This window comes from Haliotis cracherodii, unplaced genomic scaffold (assembly GCF_022045235.1).
Source record: "Haliotis cracherodii isolate W230 unplaced genomic scaffold, xgHalCrac1.p SCAF_7, whole genome shotgun sequence".
NCBI classification, from domain to species: Eukaryota; Metazoa; Mollusca; class Gastropoda; order Lepetellida; family Haliotidae; genus Haliotis; species Haliotis cracherodii.
In genome coordinates this window covers 23,304,929-23,322,263 of record NW_027266330.1, presented here as the reverse complement: position 1 = coordinate 23,322,263, position 17,335 = coordinate 23,304,929, and the positions used below count along the sequence as shown (strand labels likewise).

At 41.7% G+C, this 17,335-nt stretch overlaps 1 protein-coding gene across 5 annotated transcripts in view; it reads left to right on the top strand.

Annotated features, from left to right (window-relative positions):
- The window catches only part of LOC139449102 (zinc finger protein 629-like), a 61,252-nt gene that overhangs the window by 32,493 nt on the left and 11,424 nt on the right, over positions 1 to 17,335 (top strand). Inside the window, exons 2-3 of one of the 5 annotated variants that reach the window (XM_071230580.1) lie at positions 12,209 to 12,538; positions 13,585 to 13,673. The exons of 2 other annotated variants lie outside the window; for them this stretch is intronic. In XM_071230580.1, coding sequence (XP_071086681.1) covers positions 12,209 to 12,531 — 323 coding nt within the window. In that variant the 3' untranslated portion in view covers positions 12,532 to 12,538; positions 13,585 to 13,673. Of the gene's footprint in view, positions 1 to 3,823; positions 4,128 to 7,367; positions 7,441 to 12,208; positions 12,539 to 13,584; positions 14,099 to 17,335 lie in introns of those variants that run through there. 2 more of the 5 variants (XM_071230587.1, XM_071230586.1) reach the window with 2 other exon arrangements.

Below are 17,335 nucleotides of genomic sequence, written 5' to 3'. Positions count from 1 at the left end.
AAGACTTGCCCAATGTGTGTGGTGGTCTCCTCCCCATGGTAACGGAGATGTCAAGTTTGTCGTTTCACAGGAAGACTTGCCCAATGTGTGTGGTGGTCTCCTCCCCATGGTAACGGAGATGTCAAGTTTGGACTGAGGAATATTGTACACTTCCAGTGTGAGCGTATCCCTTTTGGAGCATTACACTTCAGAGACTAAGACTGAGTGTCTTTTTGCGGACAGGTATTTCTGATCATTCTGACAGTGTAAATCAGCGTTAGAAACTGGCACTAGTCCTGTAGTCCTTGCCAAACTGGCAAATAGTTCAGGTACCATAAGGACCAGTAGAAATCTGCCATTTTTTAGGGTGTTGCTTTATGTTATCTTTATAAAGACTTGTGACTAAAAATGTTAGTTTCTACCTCTGTACATGTGTCTTGGAGACTTAGATTTGACTTTAGTTCATGGAAATTCAGTGACGAATAACAGTTTTTAGCTGCAAGAAATATTGATGACTCGTCAAAGATCTCTTACTTATTGGTAATGGAAAAGGAAGTCACTGTGGCAATGGAAGAACCTTGTGATCTTCATGGAAGCAGGCTGTGCTTTGTTTCGCTGACAATTAATTTCTTATTCATTACATTTACAATGACTTAACTTGAGTATGCATCTTGTATATATGTTTTTGACTTCCCCATCTTTATGTCATCATTGAATAGGGGATATGTGATGTCCTTTGGAGGTAACCTCAGTTGCCGTAACCAGCTGTGGCCTGTTATCTGTTGACATTAATTCAAGACAATCAACAATAGTCAGTAGTTGCTGTACTATCACCTGTGTAGTTTGTACATGAGGAAATCACATTTCATCTCCACTTAAGCTGAGAAAGAGATCTGCAAACGTGGCAATCCTGTGTCCTACCCTAAAGAGTCCCATGATGAGATGTATGTGCCACAGAGAAAAGTATGTCATTCTTCTGCATATTAGGACAAATGAAAACTGATTCTACGGATCAATCGGTTACAGTCTGCTGGAACCTGCTGATCGTGGAAATTGTTGCTGATATGGAATGGTAGCAACCCATGCTTGCCTTAAAAGGCGACTATGCTTGAGGTAAAAGGTGACTAACGGGATCGGGTGGTCAGTCTCGCTGACTTGGTTAATGCATGTCATCGATCCCAATTGCGTGGATCGATGCTCATGAAATTGATCACTGGATTGTCTGGTCCAGACTCTATTATTTACAGACCGCCGTCATATAGCTGGAATATTGCTGAGTGCGGCGTAAAACATCAAACCAACCAACCAACCATGATCAGTTACATGTGCGAATACAGGGCTCATTGGATGTACCCTACACATGGCTAATGACCAAGTAAATTAATCATTCCTGAAGTCGGACAGCTACGTTGATGAGTGAGGATGAGAGACCTTATAGGGCTGCCGAAGTCATGTGTAGCATCTGTTGTCATCAGATGTGATTGTCTCCACTCATGGTTTTAGAGAAGTACCGCTTCCAAGACAAGGGGTGGCGGTCGGGTATCTAGTGGTTGAAGCATCCGAAGACCTGGGTACAATGTGTGAAGCCCACTTCGGGTGTCCCCCGCCGTGATATTGCTAAAAGCGGCGTAAAATCAACCTCACTCACTCCAAGACAAGGGCTGTTTACTCCCATTCTGGCTCTTCAGTCAGATTCTTGCAGGTCAGTTTAAGACTGAATTGATTTGATTGTAATGCTGCACCAAAGAAGGTCACATTTCTTATTTTTCATTTCATGGGCCCGCTGCCTCTACTGAAAAGCAGCTGGCCGAAGAAATAAATTAAGCATAAAAATATTTACGTTTATTATGTGTGCCATGTCTACATCACTATCAGTGATTCAAGAGGACACCTGCAGTTTTACCTCTATGTCAGAATGACTTGCATATAAATAAATGAATAAATGATTGACGTTTATTTTGATTTCGACTTACCTTGTGTGGAAAAGCTGAATAAACTAGTGAAACATGAAACTAAAATAGTGTGGCCTGATGCAGCCTGTGCCAAAATCTTTTTGAGTCCACTAACCGGAACATGAATCAAAGCATTATTTTCAGTAGATTTTAGTGTTAATATATGAAGTATTAGTAACTGACCTTACTTGACCGAACAGAATTTTACTGGGCTTCGGACTCGGCTCGGCGTCAGTATTCTGTGTCTGAGTGGGATATTCATGTTAAACTGTGGCATGGTATCTCAGTGGGCTAGCACTTTAAACACACACACACACACACACACACACACACACACACACACACACACACACACACACACACACACACACACACACACACACACTTGTCACTATATTAGTGCAATAATCTTTGACGCGATGTTAAACCCAATTTCACCTCACCTCACCTCACCTCACCTCATCTCACCTCATACTACTCTGTTGTTGGTAATCTGTGGCAGTTATTACCCATTGTGTTCATTGGTATTTGTGATATGGATGAGAACAATTGTGTAATATTGATTAATATGTTCAATAAAGCATTTAGCATGTTGCTTGTGAATTTTATATGTAAAAAACAACAACAACAAAAAACCTTTCCAAATCAAAAGAAATTCCTACTGAAAGCTGAGTCCATTGTACGACAAAGTCATAAGCACATGTTATGAATCACAGTTTGATAGTGATACCATACCCCACAGGTGCACCCATCACAAACACATACAAAGGCAAGTCAATTGTTCACATAAAACACATTTAATGTTAAAATACCTCTGAATTAAGGAAATTAAGAACTGTTGGAAAAATCCCTATTTTGAATAAGATAACAATTTTCCCTTATTTGCCTGACAAGAGGACATTGTTTGGAATCTCAGATAAATTCCTGTGACCATGACACTGCTAGATGCTGTAGAAAACAATTCCGGTACTATACCTCTGTGCCTAACGATCTGACAACCCCGCCATCAAGCCTTCTTAAGTCTCTGTACAAGTGAGTGAAGCATTCAGCTCGGCATGTCTTATTTCTGAATCTCAATAAAGAATATAATCGAGGGATTTTAGATACAAAAACATAAAGCTGAGCTATTATTTTGGAAATATTTGATACACCCTGTCGTTTCTGAGCACCATTGAGGGGCGGTCGGGTAGCCTAGTGGTTAAAGCGTTCGTTTGTCCCTCTGAAGACCCGGGTTCGATTCCCGACATAGGTACAATGTGTGAAGCCCATTTCTGGTGTCCCCCGCCGTGATATTGCTGGAATATTGCTAAAAGCGGCGTAAAACCAAACTCACTCACTCACTCTGAGCACCATTGTATCTACACTCAAATGGATGTACCACGGAGGGTATGTTTGTCCTCTGCAGTGTTCTTTAGCAAAGATCAAAATGTCCGAATCAAGGTGGTCAAGAAGTTAAACCGAATCATTTTAGAAAGCTGACCTCTGATTAGCTCAAGAACCCAAGCATCTCTTATTTTGATTTGGATTAGATTAGAAGAGGATTAGGTTTCACAGAGTTCAAAATTAATAGATTTAATGAGATCCTTGAAGTCTTCTCTCTCCTGTGATAATTAAGTGAGTGAGGATTGTGTTATGTCACTTTTAGCAATATTCACCCATTGTACCCATGTGGGGAATCAAACTTGGCCTTCAGAGTGGCAAGCGAATGCTTTTACCACAAGCTGACTACATTGCGCCTATTGTATTTAAATCAATGGAGGCCCTTAATCTGGAATTAAAATTTTTCATAATAATTATGAACAGAACCTGTTGACTTTCAGGCTTGAACCATTACACATTCGCTTGAACATGAGATGGATTCCGAGTAGAAAATGTGTTTTTGTTGTTTTCAGGTTTACTTGGTTTGAAAGCTATTGGTGAAGGCAGCCTGTCACAGGGTCAGATTCAGTATTCCAACTCGTCTGTGTATGGCCAAACTAGGCATGCTAGAACCTCCGACACAGGAGTAGGGACCCATAAGTGCTTTCATTGTCACAAGACATTTTCCACCAGTGGTGCCCGGCGCCACCACATCCGGTCTGTGCACGAGAAGGTGTCCTTTGCCTGTGTTTGTGGCAAGGTGTACGTGTACCAGTCCAGTCTGGTGCATCACAAGAAGTTCTGCCCTGCGTTTCTCAGTACAGTTTCTAGATGAAGGTGACTCGTAATGGGGTTTGGCGACTATCAAAGGGTTGTCCTGGGTTGTGATTGTTGCAAGGTGTACGTCTATCAGTCCAATCCCGGTCCAAGCATGTTTGATTCGTGTCAGTCCCAGATTTTATGTCCACTAACGCTCATTTTGTCACTGTCTTAATCTAAAAGTGGGGGCACGGGTGGCCCAGTCGTCTAAGGCGCCGCGATTCGCGGGGCAGAGTTGCGTCCCTTGGACATGCCAGAAACCTATGATTGTGGGTTCGAATACCGATTCACCCTTATTATGTTTCTAGGTTTGTCAGCACCATACCCGTGCTCGTGGGTTTCACCGAGTGGTAAACGTTCGAGACCTGCATCGCTTGGGGCTTTCCTCCCACATTAAGCTGATATAACTGTAATACTGTTAAAAGCAGCGTTAAACCCAACTCACTCACTCAATCTAAAAGTTAACAGTTACATTAACTTCACAAGGATAATAATTAAATTTTCGTTGTGTTCACTTAAATTCCTGCATTCTGATTAGCTGAATATGTTCCGTGTTATTGCATTCATTTCCTAATGAATGTAAAAAATTAAGCCACGCCCACCGAGGCGCACTACTTTTATTACTGCGGAATGTCGGGGAATCCCAGTATTACAGTCGAGGGAATTCCCTTTCTGCTCACGTGTATCGTCATGCACAGGTCATTTAGCGACTTTCATGCATATTCATTGTCGGAACTACCCTTTGAAACCGAAGGCCGAGAATGTATGAAACAGCAAACGTGCAGGCTCGCTCACCTGTTCTTTTCCCGCTCGCCTCGGTTCAACTTTCATGTCTTCGGGTTTCATTTCTAACTAGCAATTTTCCAACTGTGTTTTGCCGTAATTAGGGAAGTAATGTTTGAATCTGGCAGTAACTGACCATGTTATTTGAAACAGCCGCCTTCTCCTGAACATATTTCTTCCAGTTCGTTACAGTCTGACTGTTGCAGTTCTTTTCGCCTCTTGCCTTAATTGACAGGTCAAATGAACATTGTTTTGATCCTACTCTCCGTTGATTGGCTACTGACTGTGTAGGCGTGTCAAGTTATGTGCATAAATTAAACGATCACCTGATTCATGTCATGCCACAGTATGTATTCCTACACCTGGAATGTTTATCAATCTCGTCATTTTTGTCTGTTTTGATATATGCAACTGTTTGTGATTAAACTATTGTAGATAAAACATGTTTTACGTTGTCGAATTTAATTATAAGCATTGACTGTGTATTTTTTTTCGGTTCATTGAGGTATGTATTGAAAAACCGATGTGCAAACTGTATGAATCCGTGTAGCGGATTCTTACAAAGGTTTGCACATCGGTTTTTCGATTCACACAAAATGGGAGCATTGTCTTTCTTAAAACCTAGTTGACTCACTAATCTTTGGCATTCCAGAAACCTATGATTCTGAGTTTGAATCCTGATTCGATCCGATCATGTTTCTAGGTTTGTCAGCACCTTACCCGTGCACGTGGGTTTCACCAAAGTTGTGAACGTCTGAGACCTGCATCACTTCATGCTTTCCTCCCACAATAAGCTGACGTCGTCATGATGTAACTGGAATACCGTTCATAGAGGCGTTAAATCCAACTCACTCAATAGCATGTACGTTTCTGACTTGCTGAGGGGGCACGGGTGGCCCAGTCGTCTAAGGCGCCACGATTCGCTGTGGAGAGTTGCGTCCCTTGGGCACGCCAGAAACCTATGATTGTGGGTTCGAATCCCGGTTCACCCCGATTATGTTTCTAGGTTTGTCAGCACCATGCCCGTGCTCGTGGGTTTCACCAAAGTGGTAAACGTCTGAGACCTGCATCACTTCGGCCTTTCCTCCCACATGAAGCTGACACGCCGCGATATGACTGGAATACTGTTAAAAGCGGCGTTAAACCCAACTCACTCACTCACTCACTCACTCTGACTTGCTGATGTAATTCTGGGTAAACTCTATGCCTTAGTGTACCCCTAGTTCTTGTAACCCTGACAACCTTCCACTTGTGTTGTATCCACTAGACCATGGAGGCGGTTTGAAGTCCAGATTAGGATTGTTTGTCTGGGAATGATAACACTATCCATTATATGATAACACTATCCATTATATGATAACACTATCCATTATATGATAACACTATCCATTATATGATAACAGTATCCTTTAAATAAAACACTAGCCATTATATGATAACATTAGCAATAATATGATAACTCTATCCATTATATAACACTATCCTTAAAATAACACTTGCCATTATATAACACTAGCCATAATATGATAACACTAGCCATAATATGATGACACTATCCTTTATATGATAACACTATCCTTTATATGATAAACTTCTTTTACTTTCATCGATCATTGCTTCAGTATTCATCAGACTTTATGACGAAAACAAGTGTTCCAAATTATGCATAAGAATCAAGGGCACCTTGTCAGAACTGCTGATGTTAAAGTTGAAATACTCATGGGATCTGTACATGTACAAGACTTGTGAAGATCTGGGGCAGAATAGGTCTTAAGCATCCCATGCCTGCTGTAATCAATGCTCATGATATCAATCACTCGATTGTCTGGTCCAGGTCATACCAAAAGACGTTAAAAGATGGTACTTGTTGTTACCCTGTCTGGCGCTCGGCATAAAGGGGCTAAAACTTGACTGGTTGCCTCGGAGTCAGTATGCTCTGTCTGAGTGGGGTATTCATGTTAAACTGTGGCATGGTATCTCAGTGGGCTAGCACTACAAATCAGCATCAGTAGGGACTAGTACAAGCAGCCACACAAACACACACACGTACATGCACGTCGCTATATAAGTGCAATAATCTTGGACGCGACGTTAAACCCCATTTCACCTCACCTGAAGTACATTCAGTGTAATGGCAATTAGGCCAACTCGCTGTCCTTCAACATTTTAAACGGGTGTCTCATCTTATAGGTATTTCAGGCAGTTGCTATGCGGCATTAGGCAACAAACAAAAAATCACTTTTTTATGCAAAATGTGTGAGTGCCGGGTTCTGCTGGTAGAGCAGGTCATGCTCACCCTTTTCCCCAACACCTGGTGTCACTGATTTTCAGTGATCCATTCATATAATGTTCACCACTAATTTGCCTTTTACACCTCATGGAATCTGTTTGGCCAGATAATCAATACTGGTTGTTCTCAGGCGTTGACATTTTATGTTTACATGGATTCGACAAAGGACTTTTTGTTACTTGCAGGTGTCCGTGGTTTCACCAGTTACCATGGTAACATGGGTGTTGAACTAAACAGGATGAACGAACAGCAGCATCAGTTTTCTCGCGTTTTCCCCGAATATTATCAAAGAAACAAACCCCCCAAGGCTGACCAGCATGTCTGCTCCAAGTGTAACATGACCTTCACTAGCTACGGAGTCAAATGGAATCACATGAAGTCTGTTCATGAAAAGGTTTCTTTCACATGTTTGTGTGGCAAAGTATACGCCTATCAGTCCAGCCTAGTTTATCACAAAAAGACATGTCCGATGTGCATCACACCGTCATCGTGACCATCCACAGATTGATGAGAAATTAGCCTTTGTGCCGGTTTGGGAAAAAGTCTTGATGAATATTCTGAAGTTAAGGAATGACAATTATTGTGGATAACAACTTACCATATTCGACGTAATAAGCGCCCCACTCTAATAAGCGCCCACGGCGAGATTTGCTGATATATTGGCTAGTGAACAATCCCAATTAGCACCCCTTCCGACCCCTATTCGCATATAATACGCACCACTTCCTTCCCCCATTCGCCTATAATACGCACTCGTTTTATTGGCAATTAAATTCTGGAAAAATATATCTGTTGTACATAAACATTTCAGGCTGTCAGCATAAACCACGAAATTTATCTTTTAACTAATAAGAGCCCCCAAATAATATTCTAATAAGAGCCCCCTATTTCCAATTTTGAGAGCGCCCTAGGCGCTTATAACGTCGAATACAGTATTTATTGTTTATAACAACATTTCGGGGTTGTTTGTAACAACATTTTGGGGTTGTTTGTAACAACATTTCGGGGTTGTTTGTAACAACATTTCGGGGTTGTTTGTAACGACATTTCGGGGTTGTTTGTAACAACATTTCGGGGTTGTTTGTAACGGCATTTCGGGGTTGTTTGTAATGGCATTTTGGGGTTGTTTGTAACAACATTTCGGGGTTGTTTGTAACGGCATTTTGGGGTTGTTTGTAACAGCATTTCGGGGTTGTTTGTAACAACATTTCGGGGTTGTTTGTAATGGCATTTCAGGGTTGTTTGTAACGGCATTTGGGGGTTGTTTGTAATGGCATTTCGGGGTTGTTTGTAACAACATTTCGGGGTTGTTTGTAATGGCATTTCGGGGTTGTTTGTAACGGCATTTTGGGGTTGTTTGTAACAACATTTTGGGGTTGTTTGTAACAGCATTTCGGGGTTGTTTGTAACAACATTTCGGTGTTGTTTGTAACGGCATTTCGGGGTTGTTTGTAATGGCATTTCGGGGTTGTTTGTAACAACATTTCGGGGTTGTTTGTGATGGCATTTCGGGGTTGTTTGTAAAGGCATTTTGGGGTTGTTTGTAACAACATTTTGGGGTTGTTTGTAACAACATTTCGGGGTTGTTTGTAACAACATTTCGGTGTTGTTTGTAACAACATTTTGGGGTTGTTTGTAACAACATTTCCGGGTTGTTTGTAACGGCATTTTGGGGTTGTTTGTAACAATATTTTGGGGTTGTTTGTAACGACATTTCAGGTGAGCAATGAACAATCGAGAATGATCCCTGAAAGATTGTTACAAACAGTAAAGAAGTTGTTATCCATAAAAGGTGTCAAGTGTGACAGATCTTCCAACTCTAAAGACTTGATCTGAAGTTCGGATCTAAGAGTTTCATACTGAAGTTTGTTGAGACATCTTTCTGTAAGGGTTTTCAGCTAGGATCCATACCCAGTAACCTACATTGTCATAAAAACCACTAAAGGGAACCTTGTTGTCAGGACTAAGACTGAGTGAGTGAGTTTGGTGTAACGCCGCTTTTAACAGTATTCCAGTTATATCGCGGTGTGTCAGCTTCATGTGGGAGGAAAGCCTGAAGTGATGCACTTCTTAGACGCTTACCAGTTCGGTGAAACCCACGAGCACTGGTATGGTGCTGACAAACCTAGAAACATAATCGGGGCCAACCTGGATTTGAACGCACAATCATAGTCTTCTGGCGTGCCCAAGGGACGCAACTCTGCACAGACGACTGGGCGACATGTGCCCCCCAGGACTAAGATGGATCAGGTGGTCAAACTCTACCCCCTTTAAGATTCGGGGTCCCCATGAGTCTCTGCTGTTCGTACTTTTCATCTCTGGCTTGTGGTTTGCCTCATCCAGGTTCGGTTCTCTATCCAGACACCATGTTGCTGCATAAACAACCGTTGACTACATGATACTTCTGCATAGGATGGTTATCAATATGGTGAATTCCGAATTTGGGGAACAGGTGAATTCTGAATTTGGGAGACAGGCGAATTCAGTATTTGGGGGACGGGTTGCCCAGTTGAAGGCAACACAGTTCTCCATGCAGAGTTGTGTCCCTTAGGGCTGCCAGGAACCTATCATCATGGGTTCGAATCCAGGTTTGACACGATAATGTTTCTAGGTTTGTCAGCACCATACCCATTGCTTGTGGGTTTCACCAAATTGATGAACATATAAGACATGTATCATGATATAACATTTATACTAAGTTTTCCTATAATAATTAGATCCACATCTTTTATGAGTTATCATGGTGTAATATTTATAGGAAAACTTAGTATAAATGTTATATCATGATATATGCATCACTTTGGGCTTTCCTATCATATCAAGTGGACATGCTGTAATATGACTGAAATACTGTCCTAAGCAGCGGTAAACCGAAAGTCAGTCTGTAGTTTATGAAACGTTTTGGTTTCTTTTTCGGTCATTTAGCCATAGTTGATGGCCCAGATGGCCGAATTTAGTGGAAAACTATTGAATATTGTCCATCTGTGTGTGTGAAGTTGTTCTGAATGAAAATGATGTTCATGTTGTATACAGTGAAACCTGATTAATCTGGACTGTACCGACCCAGTGAAACATGACAATCACAGATATCTGTTGTTCGATTCGGTTGGCAATTTGTCCTCATGACATTTGTGACCTGGGAAATATGGCCCATGTTATGACACGATTGAATTGTGCTGATCATGATGTAAATTCTTCAGACAGTTTTACTATTGTCTTGTGTATAGTTATGTCAGATTGTCTGATATTGCATTAAATTTACAAGAAACCAGTTCTGTATGTTGTTGTTTTGAATTCATTGACCGTCCAAAGACTTTTTTCATGGTATGTGATGTGGTAGTGTGATTCATGTCATAGAATGACCCGAAAATGTGACAAAGGTGGTTGGACGTATTAAGACTGTTCTGTAGTTTAAGAAATTGGTTGGGAAACCATGATTGATCATTGGGTCATCCCAAACGAGAGATCATCAAAATAAATCGAAAGTTCAGTAAAACTTGATGACACCGACATGCCTAACAAAAACAAACACAAATACTAACTTCAACTCTTTATTTTTTAAAAAGACTTTAAAAAAAGACTTTTTATCCCCCGCCGGGCCAGAATGGCCGAAGGGGGATTATGTCGTGGCGCAGTCTGTCCGTCCGTCTGTCTTTCTGTCCACAGAGGGTTCTAAGCTTGTGAAATCAACTCCTCCTACAGTTTCCAGAGAATATCCCTGACACTCTACACACAAGATGTCGACATGTTGATGATACGCATATCGCAGTCCCGTTTCATTTCAACTAATTTTGACAGAGTTACTGTCCCTGTTTTATGGAGCTTCATTTGCCTAATTGTGAGAGAAGGTACTAAGCTTGTGAAATCAACTCGTTATAAAAATTCATGCGGGGGATGTTGTGCTCTCAGAGCACTCTTGTTCTCAAAGTACTAGGGCGGTCGGGTAGCCTAATGGTTAAAGCGTTCGCTAGTCGTGCCGAAGACCCGGGTTCGATCTCAGGTTGTTGTTTTTTCAAATTAATACTAAAAAGTGACAACATCTGTTCTTTGGTAGTTTGTTCACATGTTCAAGAGAGGGCAAACTTGTTTGTATTCAATTATGGACAATTGTGTTTGATTGCTTGGTCGTTTGGACCTTGGCTCAATCTTCTAATATTTCAATTCATCAGAACATCACTACTGCTCTATATGGCATATCTTGTACTACATCTCATAGAACAGAGTCTGAAGGGACAATGATGACCCCTTTCAGACAGCAGATGCCTCTGAAGTCAAGTCTTGGCTGATGCATGCCATCATATGAAAAATGCGTGGATCGATGCTCATGATGCCAATCACTGGATTATCGGGTCCAGACTTGATTATTTACGGATTGCTGTCATGTAGTTGGAATATGGCTGAGTACGGCGTTATACAAAAAAAAAACAGAGTTAACTTGGAGATTCAACGGAATGCCCTGCTACTCAACCTCTTTCAGTTTAATGGAGAGGCCTACCAGTTATATGCAGGAAGTACGCTGAGTGCAACGTTAAACCACAAACAAACAAACAGCCTTGAATATGTACAGGCCATCATCATATGGGTAGAATATGGTTGAAAACAAAAAGAACACAGTAGAAACACGAAACATATATTGCAACAAACCATGTCTTCAAAACCCTGAACCCATGCAGGGGCGGTTGGGTAGCCTAGTGGTTAAAGCGTTCGCTCGTCACGCCGAAGTCCCAGGTTTGATTCCCGACATGGGTACAATGTTTGAAGCATTTCTGGTGTTCCCCGCCGTGATATTGCTGGAATATTGCTAAAAGCGACGTAAAACCATACTCACTCACTAACTCACTCACTGAATCCATTGCAGTCTGATCCATTGCAACAATTCAACTTTATGACTGAAAGAGTCTGTTAGCTCTTCCCCGTACACTGTGAGCTGGAAGTTCTTGTCTAGTTGGCGATAGTAACAAGTGTGAAAATTGTGGCTCTCCTTCCTGAGTGCTTGGACTAGAACCTGTCTTTTTGTTGTTTTCAGATAATCATGGTCACACTGGTGTGACTAGGAGTCTGCCAAACAATCAGATCTGGGATTATGGACACAATCAGTTTTCTGTCATGGACCAGGTTAGGTTCTGTCAGGTTCCCAGACTTCAGGCCAGCACTGAGTCTAGTGTAGGAGGCTTCCCTTGTGCTCAGTGTAACAAAGTGTTTGCAAGTCATGGCTCAAGGCGAAATCACATACGATCTTTCCATGAACGAATGTCTTACACCTGCGTCTGTGGTAAAGTGTACTCCTATGAATCGAGTTTGATACATCACAAGAAAGTCTGTCCTGTCTGTGTTGAAGCGTCCAACTAGAAAAGAGGTGATCGATGTTATTGTTTTTAACACTTTGATACATATTTGACAATTAAATTCATGAAGGTGGGCTTGTATGAAACAGATGACAGCTACACAACATTAATCAGTTTTTCAGTCACTGGATTGTTTGGTCCAGAATCGATTATTTGTAGGCGGCGGGGTAGCCTAGTGGTTTAAGCGTTCGCTGGTGACGCCAAGGCCTAGATTTGATTCCCGACATGGGTACAATGTGGGAAGCCCATTTCTGTGTCCCCCACCGTGATATTGCTGGAATATTGCTAAAAGCGGGGATAAGACCATGCTCGCTCGCTTGTAGGCAGTGTGACATTCACTTCCTCATTTACATAACGATAAGGGGCGGTCGGTAGCCTAGTGGTTAAATTGTTCGCTCGTCACGCTAAAGACCCGGTTTCGATTCCCGACATGGGCGCAATGTGTGAAGACCATTTCTGGTGTCCCCAGCCGTGATATTGCTGGAATATTGCTAAAAGCGGCGTAAAACCATACTCACTCACTCACTCACATGACGATAAATATCCGGACATCAGGCGTTACTTTTGACTAATATCCTGGAAATATGGTTGTCACTTGTAGGATGTTGGGAAACAGTGTAACAATATTTTATTTGTTGTAATTACTGTGTATTAAATTTGTGTTTTCTTCTGCACATATTCTGTTCTCTGAAGCCATGATGTACAGGCGACCTTAATCAAACAAGATCCAAGTGCAAAATAGTTAGAGATACATGACCACCTAACCAAGAGATTTATCCAGATTGTACATTACTATTGCCCCTATTTTTGTCTGAGAGCAACAATTTGTATTGGTCGTTCTGACGTGACTCGTAGTGGGTTGTCCTCAGATCTGTTTAGCGGCAGCGAGAACCTAGATCAGATTTTAATGAGATTACCAACAAATACATCGTGTTACTGCATGATAGATTAACAGCTTATTGATAACGCTGGTAAGATCATACTCCCATCGATGTCCGTCTTTCTGTAGTGTAACTTGGTGAAATCAAGGACTCAAAAATATTTTTATTGCTTTCAGGTTGTCATGGTTACGATAACAGATTTACTGGGCCCATTTCATCATACGCTTTTGTCCAAGTAGATGAACAATTTGGACAAGAGTTATTCCCCCTGAATCGCAAAGGTCACGGTCGACCATACCCTGAACCTATCGAAGGGAACTACCCTTGTTCTCAGTGTGACAAGGTGTTTTCTAACTCAGGAACAAGATGGCATCATGTATCTGCAGTGCATGACAAAGTAGTGTTCACGTGTGACTGCGGAAAACAGTTCAACTACAGACACAACCTTGTGAGGCACAAAAAGACTCAGCATTGTGGTTGAAAGACCCCTGGGGAGCTGAAATATATTTTGAAAAAAATTTGGTAATTGGTGCCAAACAAATTGAGTATTGCTATCTGTGGTGTGCAGTTGTTGTTGTACACATGTAAACAAATAATTAAAATCAGATCTTTTACTCCAATACAATTCCTCTCAGCATCAAGATCTGAGGTTATATCCATAGGGGGCAGACAAAAGCCTCTGTAAAAGCTCCACAGGTCAAAAGCCTACCCAGACAAAATCCCCACTAGGATAAAAACGTCACTAAGATAAAAACACCACTTGGATAAAAGCCCAGTATTAAGGAAAACATGAGATATGTTGAAATCAGACGTATTATTCTATTCTTCAACATTCAATCAGGGGGCACGGGTGGCCCAGGCGTCTAAGGCGCCGTAATTCGCTGTGCAGAGTTGCGTCCCTTGGGCACGCCCGAAACCTATGATTGTGGGTTCGAATCCCGAATCCCGAATCGCCCCGATTATGTTTCTAGGTTTGTCAGCACCATACCGTGCTCGTGGGTTTCACCGAAGTCGTAAGCGTCTGAGACCTGCATCACTTCGGGCTTTCCTCCCACATTAAGCTGACACGCCGTGATATATGTGGAATGCTGTTAAAAGCGGCTTAAAACCCAACTCACTCACTCACTCAACATTCAATCATGGGCTTTTGACCTTGGGGGCTTTTTACCCGCAGGACCCTTTATCCTTTTCACCCTATACTCTAGAAGGTTGCATCAGGTCAACTTTATATCAGCCAATCAGCATTGAGGGACAAGCATGTCTGATTTCTGAATGTAAGGAACAAGTATGATCATAAAGTCTCACTATGATATCGTTGTTTTTGTTTTATTCATCCTGTTGTTTTGGAATATCATGGCATGTGTGGCATGAAACAACAAATAAATAAAATAAAATAAATTCATGGCATTACATCCAAGTGGTTGTGGTAAACATTTCGCTCTGCGTTATTTCGTATTTCGGGATGAATCCTATGTTCAACACAAACTATTTTTAGTCATATTTCATGTTTACTTATTTTTAAATTTCTTTCATAAACCATTAGAGACGGCAGATTAAAAAAAATGTCAGAAAAGTGATTTTTATTTTATGTTCATTTAGTTATTTTTCATCTCGGCAGATCCGTATACCAACAAACAAAATATTAATGGCCTTACATGACTAGACTATGGGGGAAACCAAGTGCATTTTCATCATGGTCTGAATTGATTTTCTGGCAAGTATTATTATGATCAATCCAGCCCTCAAAGTTATGACTAAAAGGGTGGCCAATGCGACCTAAATTTCAATTTGTCTACTGTCTAAAATTCAGAGGTAGTAAAATGACAACCTTCAAAAGTATCTTGTGGCGACTAAATTCTATTGCTACACATATGTAGACACAAAAATAAACATGTCTGCTACTGATAGTACTTGCAAATAATTCCTCCTAATGTTAACAATGAACCGAAATATGAAGCATAATTAGTATTGTCAAGAATTTTCTTGGACAGTTTAATTTTTTCAATAAAATCCCAGGCGCCCCGAAAATATCCAATGGTCAGTCGTTAAGCAGCCATGCCCACTCATTGTTCATAAGTGATATTTTTTTCTCTGCATTTGTTGAAAGTCATGGCCATTGTCGTGTTGTATATAAAATTAGGAATATTTCTTTTCAGGACAATTTCATGATGATTTATGCTCGGAATAAAAATTAATGTTTTTAAGTCATGTTTTTTACTCAAATGTTGAAGTGCAGAAAGATTTACTGTATTACAGTCAGGTAGGTCAGTGTGCCGTGTAGAAAATGTGAATAGTCAGTCAACTGTCTTGCAGTTACGTAATGGGAATGTGTGTCGACACGTATACATGCTTTTTTGTTGAACAGGAAGTCTCCTTGAGAGCACTGAATTTATTTCACAGTTATGACTGATTTGCATGAACAGAATCAGTGAGCCTTTCTACAATTGTAGATCTTTAGCGATGTAAGCGATATTAAAAAATCAGGCTTGTATAAATTGGTGTGAAAGTTTGAAGCAGATTTGGGATGCTGTCAGCATACGTAAATTTCCTAGATTCACCATTCCTGTGCTCTAAAACGTTCATCACTTTTGGGCTTCCCTCCTACAGTAGGCTGACACTCCTTCATGTAACTGAAGTACTGTTCATGTCGGCATCACTCACTCACTCACTTACTCACCCACACACTCACTCACTCACTTACTCTCTTACTCACCCACACACTCACTCCCTCACTCACTCACTCACCTACCGACCCACCCACTCACTCACCCACATACTCACTCACCCACATACTCACTCACCCACATTCTCACTCACCCACATACTCACTCACCCACATACTCACTCACCCACATTCTCACTCACCCACATACTCACTCACCCACATTCTCACTCACCCACATTCTCACTCACCCACATACTCACTCACCCACATACTCACTCACCCACATACTCACTCACCCACATACTCACTCACCCACATTCTCACTCACCCACATTCTCACTCACCCACATACTCACTCACCCACATACTCACTCACCCACATACTCACTCACCCACATACACACTCACCCACATACTCACTCACCCACATTCTCACTCACCCACATTCTCACTCACCCACCCACCCACCCACATACTCACTCACCCACATACTCACTCACCCACCCACCCACCCACATACTCACTCACCCACATACTCACTCACCCACATTCTCACTCACCCACATACTCACTCACCCACATTCTCACTCACCCACATACTCACTCACCCACATACTCACTCACCCACATACTCACTCACCCACATACTCACTCACCCACATACTCACTCACCCACATACTCACTCACCCACATTCTCACTCACCCACATACTCACTCACCCACATACTCACTCACCCACATACTCACTCACCCACATACTCACTCACCCACATACTCACTCACCCACATACTCACTCACCCACATACTCACTCACCCACATACTCACTCACCCACATACTCACTCACCCACATTCTCACTCACCCACATACTCACTCACCCACATTCTCACTCACCCACATTCTCACTCACCCACATTCTCACTCACCCACATACTCACTCACCCACATACACACTCACTCACCCTCACACTCACTCACTCAATCACTATATAAGCATAGAAAAAGGGGCCGTATTAAAATATTCAAAGACATGAAAGGATTTTCTTTTCTGAAATACCATATGTTGTGGAGGATGACTTCCATTTATTTATATATCACTCACCTACCCACCCACTCACTCACTCACATAATCACCCACCCACCCACCCACAAACTCACTCACCCACATTCTCACTCACCCACATACTCACTCACTCACCCTCACCCTCACCCTCACATTTACTCACTCACACACTCACTCACTCACTCACTTACTCGTCC